Source organism: Lactuca saligna, chromosome 4 (assembly GCF_052625555.1).
Source record: "Lactuca saligna cultivar CGN05327 chromosome 4, ASM5262555v1, whole genome shotgun sequence".
Taxonomy (NCBI): domain Eukaryota; kingdom Viridiplantae; phylum Streptophyta; class Magnoliopsida; order Asterales; family Asteraceae; genus Lactuca; species Lactuca saligna.
Window position 1 is genome coordinate 85,385,645 of NC_136420.1, and position 26,522 is coordinate 85,412,166.

Here is a 26,522-nt window from a genome sequence, read left to right on the forward strand (position 1 = left end):
GATAGATACTTCTTGTAAATTTGGGACGTGTTGGGTAGAGTGTACTTTACCAAACTCGCAGGAGTAGATTGAAGGAGCGAGTTACAGGGCTGATTCTGACAAGAATCTCGAAAGATACAATTATTTGGGGTATTGGCTTTCCATGCTTTCCGAAGCGTACTAAGCCTTCCCAGAGTGAGTGTTTCTAGAGGAATTTGGTCGGTTATACCGGAGTTCTAAAGGTTTCTTCTTCTTGTTTCTCTTCCTGTCAAGGTTTGCTCCCCTTAGGGTCAAAGTTGGGAGGGGGGTTCGTATTTTTCGAGAAGTTTCGAAGGAATTAAGATGGTAGGTCAGTGAGACCCCGAATCTTGGCGTATTTCTGCTAACGCCTTCGGTGCTGACTGTTTCTCAACGATTTTGATCAATTGAAAGGGTCCTTACGAATTTCCACCCTGGGTAACGATGTGTCTTGCGAATTGAACTCCTCAATTCCCAAAGCTCGTATCTAGAGAACTTCGGGTAATACTTCTCCGATCGTATTTCTTCCGTGGTTTGTTGTAGCTGCTCTCATTGGTTTCCTTCTTACTACGAGGGTAGATAAGTAAGTCATTTGTAATGACGATGATGAACTGATCCTAGTAAGATGGGTACATCCTATTTATTACGTTCATGACTCCAACGAGTGGTTTGGTCCTATCTGAGGGTTATCACTACGAACTTTCAGCGTTCTCATCGAAATTGGAGGATTGTTCTCAGATATCCTTCTTCAATACTCGTGACTGGTGATATTCAGATCTCAGGTCCAATTCCTGAAGGGTACCTCGTCTCTTGAGGTTGGCCGGCCTATTCGTCAATGCGAGGCAGATAGTAAAGGTTTCTATTAGAGATGTTGTCGGGGCCTCTGAAATCGATGGAATTGTGAGCAATTTGTCTTTCTAATTTGAAGAATAAGATGAGAGCTTTTCAGGGTGAGAAACTTGGTTCTTCAATTTCATTGTTGAGTAGTTCGACAGGTTTGACCTGACAGCTCTTGTAGCTCGGTAGGAAGTATGTGGGTTTGGTCCACACGACTATGACTTTTTGAATGGTAGGGAATTTACTCGTCCTTCTGGGCAACCTTAGCCCGAAGCTCATGGCAGGACTCGTACCCTATCTGTCCCAAGCTTCTATGCTTGAACCTTGTCTGCTACATGCGCGACATTCCCGAAGGTCTCCTGTATATACATGTGATAAGGCTTCGGGAAGTATGACACTCCTCTGGTGCGTGTTTTGGAGTTCCACAGCGAGAGACGACCCAAAGGTCCGTGCTGGGTGTTTATGAGAGACGATAGTTTCGATATTCAGGGGTTAGGCGAAAGGCCCCTTTTATAGTCGTTTAATCAGGAAGACGAGGGCAATATCAGTCAAAATTGGAATATGACAACACTATCTTTTTAGATAACATGAGATAAGTTGTATTCGAAGGAAGAGATCACTAGATTGATAGAGTGTCCTGTATTTCTTTTCTGTGTGTTTCGTTTTGTTTGATGTTATGATTATTGTAGATGATTCCTACCACAGTGTCTAGCACTGGTAGTGGGTGTGTTTTCGATAGCCAGTAATGATACTTGATATCATGACTCCTGACAGGTCTCCTTACAATCGAGCGATATATGATTGTCGTATGTAAATTGACATCGTGAAATTTGTCGAGTGGGTGACCCCACTCAACCCCTAATACTAGACATGGAATCGGAGTCAGGATGGAATTATCTATTTCAAGACTTAAGTATTTTGATTTTAAATTAACCCCGATGTATGGACAAGGTCATTACAACTTACAGGTAATGCTCCTAAGGTCACATATGAATGTCTTTGGTTTGATTTGTATGAGAGAGAAAATATTTCAGCTACTTTTTAGAAGGAAGGTTACTTTAGTAAGCGTACTAAATTTATTACAAACATATAGTACTTAAACGTATTGTCATTGGGAACATTACAAAAGTCCTAACATGGTTCCCTTGCTGCTCCTGTTGGTGTGTTCATCACATTCCTCCTGTTCCTTCGTCGTTCTTCTGAGTTGGACATTCTCTCTTGAAGTGTCCCGTTTCACCGCATAGGTAGCATACTGGGCCTACCTTGGTGCAGTTAATTGAAGGGAGGTGATGGGCCGAGGCCCTACAGAAACGAACGGTATGCCCTTTCCTGTTGCAGTTTTTATAGTGCATCACCCGGTAATCCCCATGGTGATGAAAGCCACATTTGTTGCACTTTGGGAGTGATCCCTCATATGGTCTGGCAGGCATTTGGGTGGCAGACCCCGAGGCTAGTGTCGAGGCATCTGTCATGACTGCTATTGTAATGGTAGGGGCGGCCCTAGGTTGTTGTCTTTTAGTGTATCCCTTAGATTGGTGGTGCTTTTTCATGTCCCAAAACTTTCTCTTCTTGTTCGAAGGTTCGTGGCCAGAGGAATTTTTGCTGGTAGGTACCCATTGGTGTCCCTGATTGTTACCACAATTTGTATTGTAAGTATCGCTTCCACCCTTGTTGATGTTGTTAGTATTGAAATGCACCATGACGGCTACCACGGCTGCCGTGACTGCAGCTTGAAATGTAGCAGCGTCTATCTGAAGTGTTGGCGCCTTGCTAGTTGGTTTGTTGCCTCTTGGTGAAGACATAGCTCTGTTTCATGACGAAAAACGACTTCGTTAGTGGAAATGATTGTCTTAAGTGCATCCTTACAATTTATATTTACGCATATAAATTTTTGCACATTATTGTACTATCCTTAGTGTTTCTACTAACGCTCCCGAGATGGAGTTATGGCAGTAGGTAGGAGTGGGTTTCATACGGACGTTAAATCTTACTCCTCTTAGAATCATGTTTGTCCGAACAATCTTGGCTGAGGAATTTTGAGGGGATCCGGTGCATTAGTGCTGGTATGATCGCACCCATAGGTCTATGAAGAGGAAACTTCTCAACAAATGCTTAAAGGTGAGACGATAATGAGTTTCTAGGATGGCTATATGTCGCGAGTTTTCTAACTAAGTTTATCTCATATCGATTTGTATCAATGTTCGGTTGTTTAGGGTGTTCTGAAAACAATTTATAACGAGATTCTTTGTATAATAAACTCATGTATTTTAGTAATTCTGTATCCAAGTGAAACCTTATACTTGACCCAAGCTAGGTCCTTATCAGGACCTATTGATGTATGCTTAGTTATATAATTAAGGCTAGATAGTCCTTCAAGTCTGTTAGGTACATCCTAAACCCATCTTGTTAATATGACTCTAGAAATCATGGTTTCAGTGAAAATTTTGACCTCGATGCAGGTCTACTTCACATTTGAGCATGGGCGGGCTCTGATAGTAGATAGATTTCTTGATTAGTATGACCATTTAGTTTGTAGTGTCGTGATTTTACTTACAATAGAGTAGCACCAACGCACACTTATGAAGCTAATTTACCAGGTCTGGTGAGCGGCATGAACTCTACTTACGATGATCCATCCCTTGTGATGCCTGAGGCAAGGTCGATGCAATTTTGTAGCTTTATCAATCAATGCTTGGCTACAATCATCCTTTCTTTGAATGATGTGTGTCCTACCCTGTTACTCTCTTTCCTCTTCACGAGTGGCGATAAGGTCCTAAAAAGAGAGTTGGTCTCAGGAATAGTAGTATAACTCTGAGTCACCGGTACATGAGATGGTGGGGTCTATAGTAGTGCGCAGTTTTCTGAACTCAGATTGTAGTCTTCTTGTTTTAATCCCCGATGATCGCGATCCGTCGGGTCTTTGCCGGGAGGGCTCTGTCCGTCAGTCCCCCGTGGTTGAGGTCATAGCACCCTCGTGGGTCTCCACATGGTGGTTGTTTTCATTGTTGTCGACATTCAACCCTCGATTACGATTGTCCAAAGGGGTACAGGTTCGATATAGTCGAAACGGTTCACGGAACCCTTGCTATGCATTGAGGATTGATTACCTCCGGTCCCGCTTATGATTCTTCTCTTAATCATTCACCATTCCTCGAGTTCGGATTAGGAAGGTAAGGGTCGTCCGGTAAGTAGGATTTTGCTATGCCGTATTCGCGAGAATAGAAGTGGAGGAGATAAGTACTATGCGTCTAACCCTATCCTCAATTACTTATAGGGGGTAATCCTTATTAGTTACTTCTATAATGACATTGTGCATACTAATTACATATAACAAGATACGATAGACCTTTGAATAAGTGATCCCACTCTAGGTCCACATCCAAACAAGGAAAAGGAAGTAAAGTAATGACCACAAATTCTAAGTCTATAATTTCTAAGTTATATATAACCTTAAGTATCCACTTAGGGACTATAGACCTATTATTAAGGATCTATTTAGTTTTCATATAAGTTATGATATTACAAAATACTCCTATAGTATTTTAAACTCATGTTCTGTTCTAATGTTCTCATTGTGGTAGTGTTGGTAAGTTTTTAGACTTGTTGCCATATCACAACTATTCTTGGGCGTGTGCTAATCACTCCTCGGACCAGCATAGTTGATCAGGCTATGCCACTCCCAAGACTGACCATATAGATCTATATACAAGTATCACGTTCTCCCTCAAGGAGATTCTGATTATAACTACCAGGAATTATATCCCGCACTCGGATGTACGGGGAGAGAGAGAGAGAGTCTCACAATATAGGTTAACAAGTTTACGTGAAATGTGTGTGAATATAAATCTTTCCTGTATGAATGTACCCTTTTTGTACGAGTGCATTGAGTGATGTATCATAAACTATACCTATTATAGTTTATCTAAAATGTATGTAATATGTATGAATTCTTTTATGGAAATGTATTAGTGTTGTGAATTTATCAAACTATACTTTTTATAGTTAAATAATACGTGTTCTAAAATGAATGAATAATATTTAATATGAATGACTTAGTTTCAGTTCATAATGATAAACTAACAAGGAAACACATTCAAATATTAGAACTTATGAGTATACACTTTGCTCAACATAATACAAAGTGTTATGATATTTACATGCTGTTGGCTAACATTAGCCATTCTGCCCTGTTGTTGGAAAAATCATAGAAAACTCATACGAAGTCGAAAACTAGATCCGTAAATTCTGAGAGTTCACAAAATGTGTCTAGTTTACTCATAATTTTTATCACAATTTTTAATGACCTCCAACTTGGGTGAAAAAGTCCATAATCACTGACTGGTCCGGATTGCTGTTTGAAATGATAGGCAGTTTTGTAAAAATCACCATAAATTGTAGAAAAATCGTATGGAGATGTGCAAGTAGTCATTTTAAAGCTAAAAACTGGAACTATTTTCACCTTGTACAGTTTTGAAAACAAAAATGTTTAAGATGCCCAAAACAGTCCGTGAATGGAGTTGAACTTTTCTGATGAAGGCTGTTAGAAAAATTTAGTTATGTTCTTAGTGTTTTAACTTGTATTCCCCCCCCCCCCCCCTGAAAACTTGAGAAAACATGAAAATGTAGGGGTATGAACTCTCCTTGAGTGATTTCAGTAGATAAGTGTTGAAGAAGAGAAGTGTTCAACCCAAGAACACTTGAAGAATCACTTGAAGATTCGAAGCTCTAACGCTAATATGATGGAGTTTGTGTAAGATATCCATGATTTGAGTGGAAATAAGTGAGATAATCATAAGGAGGATGAATTATACTTACTAAGAATGGAAGAACACTTGATAATCAGCCTTGAATCTCGAGTTTGGTGGAGAAAAGGTTTGAGAGAAAAGTGGTGTTTGATACTTAGTGAAATGGGAGAAAATGAGAGAAATGAGGAGAGAGGATGTTTGTTCCATCTCAAAAACGTGGGAATGAGTGTAAATTGGGTGTGAGGGACATTGAAGTTACCTAGGTAAGGTGGGGAGGTGTGGTTAGTCAAAGAGTGGGTGTGGGGTGGTTGCTTGTGACATTGGATAAGGCAAAGTCAACACTCCACCTTTAATAATTCTCCCATTTGATTTTTATTATTTAAATAATGATTTTCATCAAAATATGTTTAAATTATGAATATTTAGGGTTTATTATGTTAAAATATAATTTCTGGAGAAAATCCCGCTTTAAAATCACGAAAAACGGGCTTAAAATGTTAAAAATATCAAAAATGGGCTAAAAGTGACAATTTTCCGGATTCTGGCCGAGGTTCGGCCTTCTGATGCTGAAACCGAGAGGAGGGAGCCAGAAACCGAGAGGAGAGAAGAGAAAGGAGAGGAACCGAGAGGGGGAGGGTGGAAACCGAGAGGGAAGAAAGGAGAGAGAGGGAACCGAGAGGTGGGAAGGGACAGAGAGGCGCGAGACAGAGCGAGAGAAGGGAACAGAGAGGGGCAGAGACCGAGCGAGACAAGGGAACAGAGAGAGGCAGAGACCGAGCGAGAGAAGGGAAGCGACAGAGAGTGAGAAGCGAACAGAGAGTGAGAAGCGACAGAGACCGAGGCTCGGTCTCTGCTATAGTGATTCGGTCCTCCGGTTTCGGCCAACAGAGGCTCTGTTCGGTCCTGTGCTCTCGGTCCTAGGTCTCGGCCTTAAGGAGCTTCGGCTCCTTAAGAAGGGTTTCGGTTCCTAAGGTCCCGTTTTCTCGTTTTTACCCCGTTTTAAGCCGTTTTTGACCCGGTTAAGGGCCGGAATGACCCGAATGATTCTAAAAAGTTACGGGAACTATTTGAGGGAGATTTGGGAGAGATTTCTCATACTTCGAGAGATTTGGGAGAGATTTGACATTCTTGGAGAGATTTCTCATACAAAGAGATATTTGAGAGAGGTTTCACATACTTGGAGAGATTTGGGAGAGATTTGACATTCTTGGAGAGATTTCTCATACAGAGAGATATTTGAGAGAGATTTCACATACTTGGAGAGATTTGGGAGAGATTTGACATTCTTGGAGAGATTTCTCATACAGAGAGATATTTGAGAGAGATTTCACATGCTTAGAGGGATTTGGGAGAGATTTGACATTCTTGGAGAGATTTCTAATACAGAGAGATATTTGAGAGAGATTTCACATACTTGGAGAGATTTGGGAGAGATTTGACATAGAGAGAGATAGAGTGAAAACGATTGGGAGAGGTTCCATGTGTGACAATTGTGAGTGTCCGGCATCGCAATGCATGGTTCGTAAACCCTGTTAAGCCTTGTTTAAGGATCTTACACACTCCCGATGAGTATGCAACATTGTTTTATCGGTTTGGCTCGCCACGTACCACAGTTTTTAGGTTAAGGAGGTATAGGTGTTCGCACTTTTTGCTTTATGATTTCTCATTAGAATAGAGAGTTATGTAGAAGTTTCATAGTGTAAATTTTAGTACTCACGGGGAAATTGAGTCAAACGGTTTGACTTGCTGACTTTAGTTGACTTTGACTTGACCGAAATTTGATGGTTGTCACATGAGTCCCTAATTAAACACCCAAATGAGAAATTAGGGATAGGACCCAACAACATTATTTACAACTTAGAAAGGGATGTTGTACTCTAAAAGTAAATAATTTGAAGGTAAGTGAATGACGATTCACTAATTCTCACCATGAAAAACGAAAAGGAGATTAAGTTTTAAAAGTATTTGAAAACTCCTAGATCTTTGAGATTCATTGAAATTTTCAATGGCATGTTTAAATCTCGATATGCACTTCAAATTTGCGACTGGGATATCGAGGATCGCAAACAAGTTATGAATAACCACGCGAATCAACATGGTGCACTCAATGTCTCTATCACCTAATCAATGTGCCGGTAAACCACACACGCTCCATTGATCTATGACAAACATCGAGTCACCCTTTACCACCAATGTTAATCCCAAATTAGTGTGACGGTTGACCATGCACGCTCCACTAACGTTTGACAAGGGTACAAAGGGTAATTCCATGGAATAGCAACATTTTCACATTCTGACCTAAAGTAACTAAGATTGGGAATTTGTAAAAAACATTGCATTTACTTTGTATCTTACATTATAATTTTAATGAGGAGAGGAATGCCCTATTCTACCCATTCGGCTAACGACCCTTCCACCAGTCAAGCAAGCGGTGGGTGTGAGTGTACACCCATTAAGCGTCATTTTATAGGCAGCAACCTTATACCCACCTTATAGACCGGCTTCCTAAATGAGGTCTACTAACATTAAGACTAGCATTTTAATCATATATATATATATATATATATATATATATATATATATATATATATATATATATATATATATATTAAGCTTGTGATAATATAATATAATAATATAGGGTTGAATTTTAAACTTGTAAAACTCTAAGGGTTTGAAATTTAAATTATTCAAAATTAAACTTTTAATCACAAAATTTAAATTTCAAAACTTGAGGGAAAGTTTTGAACTTTTTCAAAAACACGAGGGATCAAATAACAAATAATTTAAATTAAACAAGTAATTTCATAATTATCTATATTTGACCTAATGTTATTTTAGTCATGAGATAATTACCAAATAACTTTAAATAATCCATATTTATCATATAAACAACTAATATTCAAAAGATTTGAAATTATCTATTGTTTTGGCAGGGATAATCATAAAAATATAATAAAATTCGGATTTTATCTTCAAAAAACAATTTAGGCATTAATCCCATGACAAAACAACAACTAAATACCAAAATATCCTCTATCTGACGCACAAACTCGTCGAGTCAGCTCTGGACTAGCCAAGTTGAGTCGGGCAGATGCAACAAAAACGATTTTCAGCAAGAAAACAGTTAAAGCATCACATACAATTAAAACCAATCATGGCTCTAATACCACTGATGGGTTTTATGCAGAAGAACAACCCTATGTGCTCGTACAAACCCTAATGCTTGGATCTAGGTTTCTCTATTGTACATGCTTTGAATCCAAGACTTGAAATCAATATATCTATCATATATATTTCGAAATTAACATCATAAGAACATATCTATGTGTTTACCTCTATCAAATAGCTTGAAATCCTTGTAGTCTTCTTGATCTTGAGCTTAGAGTCACAATTGTAACTCCTTTAATGGTTCACAAACCCCACAAGCAAGAAGGCAATATAAGAGAGGTTGAGATATACTAAAATCAGCCCTAGGGTTCTCTTGGAATCAGGTGTAGCCAATTTTCATAGCCTAGGGGTATTATTTATACTTGCAGGCTGCTAGGGTTTCAGTCTAAACCTTAATGGACAACTTAACCACCAAGCAGTCCAAGGAACCTTTCTGGAATAAGGCCTTGGACGAAAATATGATGGATCCCCATCATAATTTCGTTCCCCCTTAAGTCCATTAGGTTTCCTTTTCCCGAAACTCAACTATCATATATTTGATAGTTTATACCCCTTTATTTAATTAATCTCTTTTAGTCACCAAATTAATTCCTAATTAATTTATGACAAATACTAATTAAATAAATATGATTTCTCCTTTAATATAGTATTCTTATGATATATTAGTAAACCATAATGTTCTCTCTTTCTCCTTAAATTACCTTGTCAAGTTGCTTTGGTGAAGGCAACCCAAAAGGACCATGCACAACCGGGTCAAGTACATACCAAATATAGTTATGGGCTTAGACACTATTCCAACAGCCAGTGCAAGAGTACGCCCAGGGTAAGGCTGGGTTACGCCTAGCGTATAAGGTCACAAGGTCGCGGGTGTTTTTGCCGTACGCCCAGCGTAGGTCCAGTGTCCAGAAACCCTAACTTTTAGGGTGAGCCACTTTATAAAGAACATAATGGATCAAACCCTAACCTCCTTATTTGTCCCCCAACCTTAAAGAAACTGTAGAATGCCTCATCTCTCCATCCTTGGGTGATTTTGACTTCAAGAAGCTCATTTTGGTGGTGTAAGCTTGGAAGAAGAAAATAGGAAATTTGCAAGGAATAACTTGGGAAGTTGGAGCTTATAGATCTGGACTAGCATCATCATTTGGAACTCTTTGGAGGTATAAATTTCATAAATTTACTTAAGAGTGCTTAGATCTATTGTAGTTTGGTTTTGGAGTCATTTTGGTCCCAAGAATGGACCTTTGTGATGAAATCTCGTTTGTGAGCTTAGGGTTGCCACCCTTAGAGAAAAAAGGGTCCCATAAACAGTAAAGTCTCCATCTTAAATGTCTTAATGGGTTCCTGCATGATATCTAGCCATTTCCATAGAAGTATGTTGTTGCATTTCAAGTTTAGGCTCTTTTGGTGGGTTGCAAGCCACCAAGTAGTCGACTTTATGGATTAAGACATTAATGAGGACTTGGATCTGTGATTATAGCTTATAGATTTGGGTATTAAGCACTTCATGAGAAAGTAACTTAACAGGGGATTACACTAAGCGTACACACCATTTAGCTTCTACGCTTGGCGTACATAGGAGTATGTCGAGCATACTCATCACATTGGGCTGGTCGAGTTTGGGGCCTCAGCTTGGGCCAGGTAGTGGATTTTGGGTCTTTGGACCTTAGTGGGCCATCAGGAGTCAGTTAATATGGGTCATGCTTTGGGCTTAGGGTAAGGCCTATTTGAGGGATTGGGCCTAATTTAGCAAATTTGGCCATTAGTGGGCCACTAGTGGGTTTAGGAAGCCCATCTAGTGTTGGGCCTTTTTTATATTATGATTATGAGCCTTAGTTGGACCAAGTTGGGTTAGGGTAAAATTGTCATTTTACCCTAAGGAAGATGTAACGCTCGTAGATTAGGGCTAGTCAATTTAAGGACAATAAGCGTCAAAAATGACTTTTTGATGGAAGATTATTTTGAAGGAATAATCTTAGTTGTAGTATATGTTACAAGGATTCTGTACATATAAAGAACGTTGAAATCCGAGTTATAACGAAGAAGTTATGACCTATCAAAGTTTCGCGACAAAACCGATACGATGTTGAAGGACGTAAAAAGTGAATTTACGTTAGAGCGATATTTAGCCTTAGAGATCTAAACGAAAGTCGTAGAATACGTTAAACCAAGAGCGTACATAAAAAGAACGCCCAAATTCAACTTCGTATGAGGAAGTTATGATTTTTCGAAGTTTCGGCTTAGCAATGTACAACCCGAAGTTCGAATATGAGATCAAGTGATATTTACCCGAAACAATTTAAACAAGAATCGAAGATCATGTTAATAGTAGTGCAACAGTAAAAAGACAAACAAAAATGGACGTTGGATGAAGAAGTTATTAATTTATAACGGAGTTTTCTTGTCCCGACCTACTAAAAATAAATAATAAAAATAAATTCAAAATTAGCCGACGGAGTCTAAACAAAAGTTGTAGAGCATAGTCTCACCTACGCGTGGATATAAAGAACGTCGAAAACGTAGTTCGTATGAGGAAGATATGAATTTTTGAAGTTTATTAAATAATTAAAATATTAAATTTTATTATAAATTTCGATACTATCCGCGCGGGGGGGGGGGGGGGGGGAGTCAGTGATCTTATCCAGGTTACGTCCAGCGTAACTAAAGATTATGCCCAACGTAACTAAATATTCGCATTTTTACCTCGTTTTGCGTGCAAGAAATACCACGAAGCCTCGGTATCATTCCCGAGACCCAAAGCAAGTCCTGAAGCCCCAAAGATCCCGAGAAGTGAAATTCACAAGCTGAAGCTCTGCACGCGAGAAGCCAATTTTTGTGAAGATCTTCCAGATCTACCGAAGAATATTACTTCTACAAGCCGTAGTGGATAGTTACTTTTTTCTAACACATAAATATAAAGTGTTAACTATGAAATACGTGCTATGTGTTATATATTATTTGTCTTTTTGAGATGGGCTTGGAATTGATGTTTTTATACGGGTGTTAAATGATTTAAATTGTGTTTGTATTTATATCTACAAAAATGTTGGGGAGAACATGGGTAAATGGAATAGTTGGTGACAATGCGACTTTGTACCTATTGAGTAAAACCTTGGTGACGATGTGACTTCGTGCCTATTGAGTAAGCCTTGGTGACGATGCGACTTCATGCCTATTTGATAAACCTTGGTGACGATGCGAATTCATGCCTTTTTGATAAACCTTGGTGACGATGTGACTTCGTGTCTGTTGTGTAAACCCTGGTGACTATGAGACGTAGTGCCTATCGTATGAACCCGGGTGACTATGTGACGTAGTGCCTGTTGTATAAATCGTGGTAGCAAATGGAATTTGTATCAGTTCCTTAGGTAAATACTTAGGAATGAATTAATGAAGGATAGTTGGTTCTTTAATAAATGCTTTTGATAAATTCTTATCATATTTTGTTTTGGGAACAAATTTCGCAACTGTTTTCTTTAAAAGATTTCTCTGATTTTAAAAACAAAGCATAAACAAATCGGCATTTTCTGGCCGTGAATTGGGGATGCCATAACGGATTATTGTTTTGGACTAAGTGATATCTTTGGCATTGATAGCTTGGGAAGTCGAGAGATCGGCAGTTCAGGGATCTGCTAGCTAGCAGCGAGGGGTTATTTGTGGGATTCTATAGTCAGCTATGCGAGGTGAGTTTTCTCTAGTAGGAACGGGTCTAAGACACTAATGTCGGTCCGTTTATGTATGTTAGTGAATACCGGATTTAGATCCGATGTCGGGCGAAGCCCGAGGAAGATTTATATGTATGCTTCCGAGCTACGGTTCGATGTCGGGTGGTACCCGAGGCAGTAGTGTATGTGCACCTATACTTGTTGTCTTTGTGATACTTGTATGTGCCTGGTAGGGGGATGAGTGTGGGAGAGGGCTCGTATCTCATCACTAGCTAAGTGTGGACAGGGTTCCATATCTTATTAGAAGCAAAATAGGGGCGAGGCCCAAGATAGGTGGGGCCTTGAGGCTAGATTTATAGTGTAGTGATTATGTTAGCATGTTTATCTGTTATTGTTGTATGTATGTAGCGGGCGGGGCCCGAAGACAGGCGTGGCCTGGTAGAAACAGATTTGTATACCGAGCGGGGCCTGATGCCAGGCGCGGCCAGATGTCGGTGGGGCCCAATGTAGAGGGCTAGGCCCAGTGTTTGCAGTATGTGATTATGTATGGTATGTGGTAGATTGGGGAACTCACTAAGCTTCATGCTTACAGTTTTCAGTTTTGGTTTCAGGTACTTCCGGTAGCGGAGGGAGGAGCTTGGGATGACTGCATCGCACACACCAAGAAGCTTTAGCATGGGAGGCATATACTATGATAAAAGAACATGTTTTGAGATGATACTCTGATTTGATATAACAACTTTTGTTTATGAACGATATGATTTGTTTATTATGGTTTTATTAATTAATTGAAAAGAAATTTTCGAGACCGTGTTTTTGGGACGTTACAAAACTTCTTGCTAGAAGCGTCTTCAACCATATACTTGGATTCAAGAGAATCCCACAATTCTTTTTCAAATTCGAAATTTTGATAGATATCAAACAAATAGTTAGACATACCATTAAGAATATGACCACGACATATGTAATCATCACTTTCCCACTCTGCCCCTTGGACCCCGCTAGGGGCTATCGCCCCTGAGACCCCACTCCCAAGGGCACTGCCCCCGGACCCCTATTCATTTAGGGGCTTTGCCCCTAAATAACAACGTACTTTAAATCTTGAAAAACTTGAACAAGTGTGCACTCCTACACTATCCTAACTTGTTCAAGATTCAACAAAATCACTTTTGATCAACAATTTTAATCCTATTATTCTTAAATAATATTGATGATATAAAATCACCAACAATATTTATAAAACTAAAGTTGAGTTCATAGAGTTTCAATTGTTTAATCCGTACATCTATAAAATTTCTACGTAGGTTGATCTTTTTCCAATATCTCCATGATCTTGAATTTTATAGGTATATTGGGTTTGATTAAGTTGATATAGCTTATGAGATACAAAAGATCGACTTGAAAATTACTCGAATACATGATTGATCGGTTTTATGACACCCTAAGTACATGATTGATCAATGAAATACTTGTCGCAATTTGGAAGAAGCACGTACACCCTAAGTATATGCTTCAAAACCACACCCTATTGATTGGAAATTCGGAATATAGTTCAAAACAAGGAAGACATCGACCTCTTTGAGTATGAATTTTAGATACGAAAATAAAATAAAAATAAAAGTTACCTCATTAATTAAAATCCATATCATCAAAGATTACATGTGTGATCGACTCTATTTGATAAGAATGATCGTGGTTTTACTTTTGCAAAAAATTGCATGGTTTATTTAAACGAAATGAAAATTTGATGTTTAAATAGGAAAAAAATTTGTTTTTGTGTTATTTTTGCGGAAATCTATAGGAAAGTCCCAAACTTTTAGAAAAAAATTCAATAAAAGTTTTTTTGAACAGAAAATTCCTGATTATTTAACATTTTGTCCAAATTAACTAAAAATTCATGTTTTATATTTGAACAACAAATGACAGAATATATGAAAGTATTATGAGTTTTCTGTTAAAAAAAATTTAAGACTTTTCTCAAACTTTTCTTAAAAGACAAAATTGCAAAAATGGTCCCTATGGTATGCAAATTTTTGCGGTTTTAATCTAAACCCTGAGTTTTTTGAATTTATGGTCCTTTTGGAGTGGTTGTATGTGGAATTGATCCATGGACTTAACTTATGCTAAAAAGGATCTGTTAACTCCCTCATGTGCCTCACACGTGAGGGTAAATCCATCATTTCATATGTAAGGGACTATTTTTGCATAACCTTTTTTGGCTTAATTCATTTTAAATATCACCACTACCTGCTATCTTCTTCCCCAACATCTCTAACGTCTCTTTTTTCTACCATTTTTCTTCTTGAGCTTTGTTACAACAATGGTTCTATGTTTTTGTGGAATCACATCCTCAGCAATTCTATGTTTTTGTGGAATCACATCCTCAGCGAACTCATTTTTTGAAATCTGATGTGCTTGTTCATCTGCGGTATAAGCATCAATCTGCTATGCCATTTTTAGGTCGATATGATGGATATGTGGTTTATTGTTATGAGCTTGATATTCACGGAAGTTGATCTCATTTTTCTTCTACCTAGTTTTAGCAATTGAGGGATATAATCTCCTTAGATGTTCATCATTTGAGATGTGATGCTCCGATTCACAACATTCACAAGTCAACAAGGGCGTGCAGTGTCTTGACTACACATAACCTATTTGTTTCCTTAGAGCTCTGTAAATCTCCTTGTTTTGAATGGAGAATGTTTGTTTGCTACTAAATATTGAAATCCATGGCTTCTACTCGAATCAATCTGAAGTTATTAAAGACAAGGCATGGAAAATGCTTTTGCTATCTCTTCAATCTTTATCATCCTCGGTATTTCGTTTCTACTCATTTGGAGATTATGGAAATGCTAACACATGGATCAAAATCTTCTATGTTGAAGGCACATTTGAATTGTGCTTATCTTGTTATGTTATGACTCGTATGTTTCACATGATTGTCTTGGAAGCCTCAATCGACAACAAGCCGACAACTCAACTAGACTTGGCTTCTTTTTGAAAGCAGTTCGTTTATGTTTTTGTTAAGAAAGTAAAGAACACCAACGATTCCCAACTTGAACAGTTTATTCACTATAAACCAGTTCGATCAAACATTTACTTACATCGGAAAACTCTCTACAAAATTCACTCACACTCAAACATTTACATGAATCTCAAGAAGACTTTACACACAAAGATCTTCTAGATTTAAGTATGAACACACAGGGAGAAAACCCTAATTTTAGAGAGAAGAGAGAACCAAAAAAATGAAGAAAATATCTATCGACTGACTCTCTACACACAAAACACACAATATATATCTCGGGTACATAGCTCCATGGAGCTACCCATTAACCCGCCTGTAAACCCTGCAACCTGCACAAGAAATACACAACACACCCAACAAAAATACAAATATACACAACTTACCCTGCATAAGAATTAATGACAAGTTTGATATATCGGATACTTATTTCAACACCCCCCCACAAACTGATCATTAATTCAAAATTTTATTAACTTTTAAAAACATCTATCATACCCAAACGACTAGAAATATATTCATGCTGTGAAATACTCAATGACTTTGTCAAAATATCTGCATTTTGATTTAAAGAACTAATTTTATTTATTTTCAAAATACCCTTTTCAATTTTTTCACGAATAAAATGCAGATCTATTTCAAAATGTTTAGTTTTTTCATGAAATACAGGATTTAAAGCTAATTTAATAGTTGACTCGTTATCACAAAAAACATTAACTGGAGTTAAACCATTAATACCAAAATCAAACAACAATTTTAAAATCCAGATTATTTCACAAGCCACAGAGCCCAATGCTCTATATTCAGACTCAGTTGAAGAACGTGAAACAATACTTTCTTTCTTACTTTTCCAAGATACAAGAGAATTTCCAAAATACACAAGAAAACCAATAACAGACCTTCTACTAAACAAACATTTAGCCCAATCTGCATCTACATAAGCAGTAATGTTCAATGAGTTATCCTTTGTTATATGTACACCCTTACCTGGATAATTCTTCAAATACCTTAACAATCTAAATGCTACTTTTAAATGAGATTTATGAGGTTTATGCATATATTGACTCAAAATGTGCACAGCATATGAAATATCTGGACGTGTCATTGTCAAGTAAATTAATTTTCCAATAAGTTTTTGAAATTCAGTTATATTAACAACACAATCAGATTTATCCAAATCTGACTCCCTTTTTAAAACCAATTTGTTTCTAAAGGAGTCTTAACAGGTTTACATCCAAGCATACCAAACTCATGCAACAACTCTAAACAATACTTTCTTTGATTCAGACAAATGCCTTTATCAGTTTTAATAACCTCAATACCTAAAAAATACTTTAACTCTCCTAAATCTTTAATAAAAAATTGTGATTTTAAGAAATTCTTAACATTTTCTAATTCAACATTACTGTTTCCTGTGATTATGATATCATCTACATACACCAGTAAAATTACAATTGTATTCTCATGACTTCTCACAAATATAGAATAATCATTCATGCTTTGTTTAAAACCAAAAATTGAAAGTGAATGACACAACTTTTCATTCCATTTCCTAGGGGCTTGTTTAAGACCATATAAAGACTTTATTAGTTTACAAACCCTAATATCACCTTTTGAATGATATCCTTCAGGTTGACTCATATACACATCTTCAGATAAATCACCATATAAAAAAGCATTATTCACATCAAGTTGAAATAGAGGCCATGAACTATGAACTGCTAAAGATAATACTACTCTTACAGAAACCATTTTAGCAAATGGAGAAAAAGTCTCCTCATAATCAATACCCTCACGCTGACTATAACCTTTTGCTACAAGTCTAGCTTTAAATCTTTCAATTTCCCCATTAGCCTTATATTTAATCTTATAAATCCATCTACATCCTATAGGTTTTCTTCCTTTAGGAAGATCAGTAATTTCCCAAGTATTGTTTTTATAAAGTGCCTCCATTTCATCATTCATAGCTTTTATCCAATTAGTATCTAAAGCAGCTTCACTATAATTTTTTGGTTCAACAGTTTTATTAAGATTTGAAACAAAACATAGATTTTCATTATCCAGTAGAGAATAGTTAACTGTTTTTTCAATACCAAATTTATGTTTTCCTTCCACAACATAATCACTAAATTTAGCAGGCAAATGCACAGTACGACCAGACCTAGTAGTCCTAACAAATTGATCACTTTCAAGAAGATTTGTATTGTCTTGACCACTTTCCTCAGACATTGTAGAAGTACTAGGAAATATCCCACCAGAAGAAGGCACATGTGCCTCCCCAGTCTGGTTGCTGACATCAAACAAATTAGTCTCATCCAGATATTGGTCTGCACTAGCACCATCCCTCTGATGGACATCTCTCAAGTTATCTACTCTAGAATTATCAAGTAATGAACTAGAATACAAAGAATCATCATAGGAAAAAGGATCACTAGAGCTAAAAGGATCATTATACTTATTTGTAATTGAAGAAAATTTGAGCTTGAAAGGAAAAACAGACTCATAAAATTTAACATCCCTGGAAACAAAAACAAGATTTGAGTTAAGACTAAGAACTTTATATCCTTTTTTATCAGAAGAATAACCAAGAAAAACACATTTATCATCCCTTTCAGAAAATTTGTCCAAATTATGTAATTTTGTTGCAAAACATAAACATCCAAAAACATTAAGCCTATCAAAAACAGGAGAAGACTTATAAACCAGTTCGTAAGGAGAAGCTCCTTTTAACGCAGAAGTAGGAGTTCTATTAATTAAAAAAACAGAAGTTAAAACAGCTTCTCCCCAATACTTGAGAGGTAAACCAGATTGAAAAATTAAAGATCTAGCAACATTAAGAATGTGCCTGTGTTTTCTCTCCACAACTCCGTTTTGTTGTGGAGTGTGAACACAAGAAGTTTGATGTATAATACCTTTAGACTCAAACAAATGTCTCATTTTATTATTTAAAAATTCAGTTCCATTATCTGACCTAACTGTTTTAATTTTAACTTCAAATTGATTTAAAAGAATATTAAAAAACAACATGACACACTCATAGACTTCATCCTTTGATTTTAACAAATATACCCAAGTAGCTCTAGTAAAATCATCCACAATGGTCAAGAAATATCTAAATCCTTCTACAGTGGTCACTCTATAAGGACCCCACACATCCAGATGAATTAATTCACCAAGACCTGAAGTTACATGTTGACTAACAGGAACAGATTCTCTAGTTTGTTTTGCTTTATGACACACATCACATGGAAGAAGAATATCATTTTCAAAATTAAGTTTTTGTTTTAAAGAAAACAAAGCTTGATCAGAAGGATGACCAAGCCTGTTATGCCAAGTGAGTTTAGAAACACAACAAAAAGATGAGGAATTATTAACCCTAAGAGAATTACCTGAAGGTTCACTATTCATGTAATAGAGACCTCCAGACTCTCTACCATTCCCCACCATCACCTTTGATTGTAAACCCTGAATTTTGCAACCATGTTCATTAAAAATGACTTCACAATTACTGTCCTTACAAACTTTATGAACAGACAACAAATTTACATTGAAATCAGGAACAACAAAAACATCAAACAATGTTAAAGAATTAGTCATATTCATATTACCAATCTTTTCTATTTTAGCAGAAGTACCATTAGGATGACTAACAAGAAGATTCAATTGAGACACATCCACAGTGTCATGAAGAAGAGATTCAGAAGCAATCATATGTTGATTTGCCCCTGAATCTACAATCCATTTCTGATTATTAACAGAGGAACTAAAAGCTTGGAATAAGCAAGTACCTGCCATATTAGCACTAGCAGATGCTTCCTCATTAACCTGCTTATCATTTATAAGTTGCAAAAATTTGATATATTGTTCCTTGGTAAGCTGATGAAACTCAGAATCTCCAATAGAATCAGTAGAATTAGAAACACTAGAACTCCCAGAAGAAGTTGTAGCAGAATTAACAGAAAAAGATTTTTGACCATTAAAATCATTTTTCTTCTTAAAATCTTTTGGATATCCTATTATTTTGTAACACTTATCAATTGAATGACCTTTAACACCACAGTTTTTGCATTGAACAATTTGACTCTTATTTTTATTAGAACTGTTGGAGTTAAACTTATTATTAAATCTACTATTAAAAGCAGTAGACTGAGACTTAGATGAAGCTTGAGATGACTGAAGAGAACCCAAAGAACCATTTATTTGGAGAGACTCTTCTCTAGACAATATAGAAAAAGCAGTTTTAACAGAAGGTAATGGTTCCATAAGTAAAATATGACTCTTAACCTGACTATATGAATCATCAAGACCACTAAGAAACTGCATAAGTTTCATGAGATTAGAGCGATCTTTTTGTTTAACAGCAGCTTCACATGTACATTCAGTGAGACTAGTAAGACCATCAAATTCTTTCCAAAGAGAGTCAAGCCTATTGAAGTAGTCAGAAAGAGAAATTCCATTTTGTTTAAAATTATTTATTTGTTGATGAATATTAAAAACCACAGAACCATCTGACTTATTATAAGTTTCAAACAGACTATTCCAAACATCCTCAGCAATGTCTGAATAGGCTTGACTCTGATAAATGGAATCAGAAACAGATGACAGGAGCCAAGAACAAACAACTGCATTGGCCCTATCCCACTTAATTTGTTTGGATGCATCAACACTCGATTTTTTACAAGTTCCATCTACAAAACCAAGTTTATTCCTAGCCTTAAGGGCTATAGACATAGAACTTCTCCACAATCTAAAGTTCTCATTACCAGTTAGTTTTATTGTAATAATTGTTGTAACAGTATTATCAGAAGGATGGACAAAAAGAGGATCATCAAAATTAACTTGATCATCTTTTCCACTTCCACCCGAAGGATCAGTAGACCCAGCCATACCAAAAGATTAATCACAAAACTCACTACAAAAATGAGATAACAAGAAGAAAAAAAACAACGAACAACAGATTCGAGTATTGACTTAAAGTCCAGATGGTCACCACGTTTGTCGGGGCCCAAGACAATCAATACCGAATCAAGAAAATCATAAAGAACACACTATGAAAGCATACAAAAAAACAAACAGCAATAACTGGAGTACTCAAGACATTCAGAATCTCACAAACAAAATATGAAAAGAATAGAATAGAACAAGAAATCCCTCACAGTGCTATAGTGACGATCTCTTTAATGAATCGACTCTACTTGTCCGTTCTCTACTTAGGGTTTATCGGTGATCAGCTCCGACCCCTAGAGAGTTATTTCAGACAGATAGATTAATCGAATGAAGCAACACCGACATTAGCAACACCGAAGTTCAACACCAAGTATCCAGCAACTGAACCTGCAAGGATCCACAAAGAACTCATAGTACCAGGATTCTTTAAAAACTTTTCACTAAAAACACCGATCTAAAGATTCAATGAAAGAAAACTTCAGATCAAACAACAAAAACTGTAAAAGAGAACAAAAGGTTAGAAACAACCTTTAACGATGACGTTCTGGGAAAAAACAATCATCGATGAACACCAAAACGAAGAACACGAAGCCTACAGCTCTGATACCATGTTAAGAAAGTAAAGAACACCAACGATTCCCAACTTGAACAGTTTATTCACTATAAACCAGTTTGATCAAACATTTACTTACATCGGAAAACTCTCTACAAAATTCACTCACACTCAAACATTTACATGAATCTCAAGAAGACTTTACACACAAAGGTCTTATAGATTTAAGTATGAACACACAGGGAGAAAACCCTAATTTTATAGAGAAGAGAGAACCAGAAAAAAATGAAGAAAATATCTATCGACTGACTCTCTATACACAAAACACACAATATATATCTCGGGTACATAGCTCCATGGAGCTACCCATTAACCCGTGTGTAAACCCTGCAACCTGCACAAGAAATACACAACACACCCAACAAAAATACAAATATACACAACTTACCCTGCATAAGAATTAATGACAAGTTTGATATATCGGATACTTATTTCAACAACTTTAGATCCTGAGTGATTGGTGTCTTGTTTCAAACGCTTCATCTTTGATTTACAATGCCATTTCTTTTAGTGTGGATGTATCCATAAGAGTTCATGAGTCTTGTCATCTTTTGCATTTCTTGGCCCCAAATACTTAACATATAATCCATTTTGCATTAATTTCTTTGTTGGCTCATCTAATCATGCATTTTTATGATGCTTTACAGGATGTGGATCGAGTACCTTGGGTTTTCAAAGCTTTACAGACATCACTATCTTCAAAGGCAAACAATGAGGGGCCACATCTAATGGTGGGAGTTGTAATCACTCAAAACATTCCATTACAACACTTTTGATTTTACAACATTTGGATGGAGGTAATTGTTTCTGGACTTGCAGATTCATTTGTGTACCTGCACTAGGGTTCAACCTCCACTAACACATCAAGTAAAAGGAGTAATGGAACACTATCTTGCAAAAATTGTGGTGGAAGATCATCAATTAATGGAAAAAGCTCTTCAAGTTGTCTTCTTAGTACTGTTTTGGAACTTACTAGCTTAATCAATTAAGAATTTACTTGGACAAAAGTTTCAAAGGTTGTAAGAGTTCATCAAGGAGACCTTGAAGTTCAAACACAATTAACTTAACTAAGGATTCAAAAGTTCTAAAAATACATGTTTCTGAATCAGAAAAGGTGATGTTTCAATGTTCACTATAATCATACTCTTTTAGCATAAACTTATTAGTTGTAAGTTGTAACCTAAACACTCTTTTACTAAAATTACAGTTGGGAATCTCTATTCTTAGGTGTCGCTTCAGTGAGAAGGTATAACACATTCCAATCAAGAAAAGGAGATTCTTATTCCGGGTATCATCTCCGCCACGGAATCCATCACTGGAGAGTCCCAAAGCTTATAATCATGAGCTAAAATTAAACCCGAATGCAACTTGTCTACCTGAATCAGTTACTGGAACGTTAGTGGACGTTAGGGAAGAAGATACTGGCAGTGAGAATATTTAAAAGGAATTAAACCAAAAAAAGTTATGTAAAAATTGTTCCTTACATATGAAATGATGGATTTACCCTCATGTGTGAGGCACATGAGCGTTTAACAAATCATTTTTAACAAGAGTTAAGTTTATTGACCAATTCCACGTACAAATCACTGAACATAAATCCAAAAAGTTTGGACTATAACCAAAAATTTACATACCACCTGACAATTTTTGCAATTTTGACTTCTTAAAATTTGGGACTTTTCTTATTTTAAAATGACAACCATTTTGAAAATACGAACTGCATTTACATCGTTACGGTGTTCCACCGCGAAAATTCGCCGAGATGCGGTGCTGTAAAGGCTAAAAGCATCTGAAGTCTGAACTACAATACGCTCCGGTGGCTCCTCCGTCATGATGATGATAATGAAGAAATTGCGCACGCCTCCTTTAGCCTCATGGAATGAATTTTGTTGCACTTCGTCTAGGGTTTTGCGTTACTCCACACAAACCCTAACCCCTAATCACGTAAACAGTACATCTTCAACTGCTACCGCTATCACTTTGTACCACAGACTCGTCGGTTTTCGAGAACCTTCAATTGTCCCGGTTCTAGACCAATGGGTAGGAGAAGGAAGACCCATCGACCAAGAAGATCTCCATCGGATTATTAAGCAGCTTCGGAAATTCAGCCGCTACAAGCACGCTCTCCAGGTTATATTCATCTCTCGAACCAGTGAACATGACATTATAAGTATTTGCTTAGTTTGATCCTCTTTGTGGAATTCATTGGACTTTTTAGTAAATTAATTTGGTGGGTAATGTCTGTTAATTTTGACACTGTTGTTTGCTAGTCTAGAAGGGTTGATTCTTGCAAGTCATTTCATTTGGCATTTGTTAGTTGTTACACAAGCTAGGATTTGTAACAAGTTCACAGTTCTCACTCTATCAATTGGTAGTGGACCATTTTTCAAGGCCTTAAACCTAAAGTAGTAGACTGATCAATAACCTCCAAATCAGATTAAGACCATGGCTATAGTTTATATGCAGTTTGTAGGCAGCAACTTAGGACCTAGGAGTGAAAATAAGTAGAAAAAGTTAGAAGTGCTATGCTATAATTAGTTAGAGTTTCTAAGTATAATAAAAAAACATCATTGGAGAAACCAATCTTGATATTACAAGCAATCCATCATTTGATCTTAATTTCCCTGACTTATTCCATTAAGTCGTTTCCTGTAATTCTTCTTACAGATTTGCCAATGGATGAACGACAAACCGTACCTCGATGTTTCACATAAAAGTATTTCGGTCGAGCTCGATTTAATTTCAAAAGTTTACGGTCTAAAGCAAGCCGAGGACTACTTCAATAAAATCCCAAATAATTTACGTGTTTGGCAAGTTTATGGCGCTCTTCTCAATTGCTATAAGGAAGCAAAATCATTGGAAAAAGCCGAATCCACCTTTCAAATAATGCGGGATTTAGGTTATTCAAAGTCGCTAACCTACAATGTCATGATGGGATTATATTCCACTATGTTACAATACGAAAAACTCGACCTTTTAATGGACGAAATGGAACAAAAGGGTATACCTATCGATAAATTCACGTACGCTATTCGATTAAACGCGTACGCGAAAACCTCGGAAATACCAAAAATGGAAAAACTTTTACTAAAAATGGAAGCGGACCCCGAGATCCAAATGGAATGGCACGCGTATACAACGGTGGCAAACGGTTACTTGAAAACCGGCGATCAAGAAAATATTGAAAAGGCGGTTGTTTTGTTAAAGAAATCTGAGTATTTAATAAGACCAAGTCAAAAGAAGATAGCTTATGAAATTCTACTCACTTTATACGCTTCCGCCGGACGAAAATCCGATGTTTATCGCGTATGGAAGGTTTATAAAAATATGGGGAAGTTTTATAATCACGGGTATCTTTGTATGATGAGTTCGCTTGCCAAGTTGGATTGTGTTGATGACGTGGCGAAGCTGTATGAGGAGTGGGAAAGGGGATGTGTGTACTTTGATTATCAAATCCCGAATCTTGTAATTACGGTTTATTGTAAGAAGGGGTTGCTTGAAAAGGTAGAGGGGGTGGTGGAGAGGCTTGTGAAGGGGGGACATGAGCCGAATGCTTCCACGTGGTCTCGGATGGCGATGGGTTATGTTAAAAATGGTGGAATGGAAAAGGCGGTTGAGGCGATGAGGAAATCGATTTTGGGAAGTTATAAGGGATGGAGTGTGGATACGGCTACTTTAACTGAGATTCTTGAGTTTTTGGATCGGAGTGGGAATGCGGATGAAGCTAAGGAAATGATTGGATTACTTGAGCGGAAAGGGCATTTGTCGGAAGAGGTTTATGAGAATATTGTGAAAAAATTGTCGAGGACATCTGTTATTGAGTGTCAAGGCTAGGACAGAATAAAACATGTTGTACTGTGTTTGGGATCGGGACTTTGACTCGTAGTTTTTTCAAATCTAGAAAGTTAGAACATGGTGAGATAGGGAACTTTTTGATTTCTTGTGTATGTAAAAGACTTGCATTTGTAGACTGACTATATTTTCGGCAAATTCTTCTTTATTTCTAGACATTCATTTGTTGCAAGGTTAGGATGGTATCTATAAACATAGCTTATGTTGGAGTGCATTTCTTATTATCATCACTATCAGTTTCTCTTAAATTGTTATGGTCAAACCTCCTCTGTTAAAGAAATAATAATAATTAGGTATATATAAAAAGTCAAAAATACAATATCAAAGGTCTTTTTATATAGGGCAAATAACCAACTCCGCTTTCATAGTTGTCCTTATTGGGCTAATTCTTACAAACCAAATGGGCCATTAAATGGTTTTGCCTTTATTTTTTTATTTAAATACTGTTAAAACAAGGTCTTTCTATGAGAAAACATTTATGAAGAAAACTAATAGGTGGTAATTTAGATTACTTTACTTGTATTTAAGTTTATTTCAAATATGTAACTATACAACAAACAAGTAATACCAAAATAATCAATAACGGTAATCTTGTTGTTTGTTATTATCTACATTTTGTTTTCAATGCCATTTATTTCATGTTAACAAAAGAAAAACGAGCCATATTGCATTATCATTTGTCATAAAATGATACAATAACAATTTTTTGTTTCTACAAAATTTAAAACATTTTTTCTAATATTTTGTTCACGGATTTTTGAAAATCCCTTAAAAAACTTTAAAAAATGATTAATAAAAAAATTAAGATAGTAATATAAAAAAAATTCAGTACATAAAAAATAACTCCACCGTGTATGAAGAAATTGGTGGTTGTTTTGTAAAATTAAAAATTCTTAAGTTAAGTCACTCTATTTTTGAAAATCGTTTCATATGTTATTCCATTATCTTTTGAACAATTTAAATGATAACCTGAGGTGTTAGTGATATTACGAGTTACAACTTCTTATCTATCTTTACTTACTTTAATAAATGAAATCTAAAAATGGCAAGTGTTCATTTTCTAGTATTTCTCTTTGACACATGGTAATTTTCTATGATTTCTACAATATATATATTTTTTTGTAACAAATCAACTTCAATTAAAATTTTGAAAATACAAAATCTTATTCATATTAACATTTTCAAAATTTATATTAAAATATTATGTTTATTTTACGTAACAAATTTAGTTAGAAATGAGAATTATTTACAATCAACAATACGCTAATTTTTTTTTACATTAATTATATTTTTATCTATTTATCTATATAATAATTTTAAACATGCTATCATGGTATGCACGGGTTATAACTTGGTTACTAATATAATTGACATTTAACCAAAGTTGAAATGGTTATAAACGACTGAATAAACCATTCATATGAGTGTATGACGAATAATGGAAAAGTAATTGTTCTTTAAAAAAAATAAAAATAATAATAATAATAATAATCATTTTTTTTAATGACACGGAGGAGAAAAGGGCAGCCGGCAGGCGCCAATTTGATTTTGCCCCCCAAAACCAAAGTTACGGAAAAGCTTTTTCAAGTTTTGTTTTTTCCGTAAACCCAAATATAGACTTCCCTTTCCCTCCTCCAATGTCCGAATTCCCAAAATTTCAATATCAAATTCAT

The 26,522-nt window shown here is 36.3% G+C and overlaps 2 protein-coding genes across 2 annotated transcripts; one reads left to right on the plus strand and one right to left on the minus strand.

Moving 5' to 3' along the window:
- Positions 1-15,744: 15,744 nt before the first annotated feature.
- On the minus strand, positions 15,745-16,542 carry LOC145039846 (secreted RxLR effector protein 161-like). The gene is made up of 4 exons (XM_078987851.1): positions 16,038-16,542; positions 15,980-15,992; positions 15,824-15,886; positions 15,745-15,769 (listed from the first exon to the last, which is right to left on the minus strand). Exons 1-4 carry the CDS (start codon positions 16,540-16,542, stop codon positions 15,745-15,747), a joined length of 606 nt encoding a protein of 201 aa, XP_078843977.1.
- A 6,167-nt stretch (positions 16,543-22,709) lies between these two features.
- On the plus strand, positions 22,710-25,007 carry LOC145042286 (pentatricopeptide repeat-containing protein At2g20710, mitochondrial-like). Its single transcript, XM_078990689.1, has 2 exons — positions 22,710-23,127; positions 23,665-25,007. Exons 1-2 carry the CDS (start codon positions 22,828-22,830, stop codon positions 24,829-24,831), a joined length of 1,467 nt encoding a protein of 488 aa, XP_078846815.1. The 5' UTR covers positions 22,710-22,827; the 3' UTR covers positions 24,832-25,007.
- Positions 25,008-26,522: the final 1,515 nt, after the last annotated feature.

Excerpts from the sequence above, each read along its gene's own strand:
- LOC145039846 (XM_078987851.1), bottom strand. The coding sequence starts at position 16,542 with ATGACACGTCCAGATATTTCATATGCTGTGCACATTTTGAGTCAATAT. Across the intron at positions 15,770-15,823 it reads GTCATTAATTCTTATGCAGG|GTTGCAGGGTTTACAGGCGG; the intron begins GTAAGTTGTGTA and ends TTTCTTGTGCAG.
- LOC145042286 (XM_078990689.1), top strand. The coding sequence starts at position 22,828 with ATGATGATGATAATGAAGAAATTGCGCACGCCTCCTTTAGCCTCATGG. Across the intron at positions 23,128-23,664 it reads GCTACAAGCACGCTCTCCAG|ATTTGCCAATGGATGAACGA; the intron begins GTTATATTCATC and ends TTCTTCTTACAG.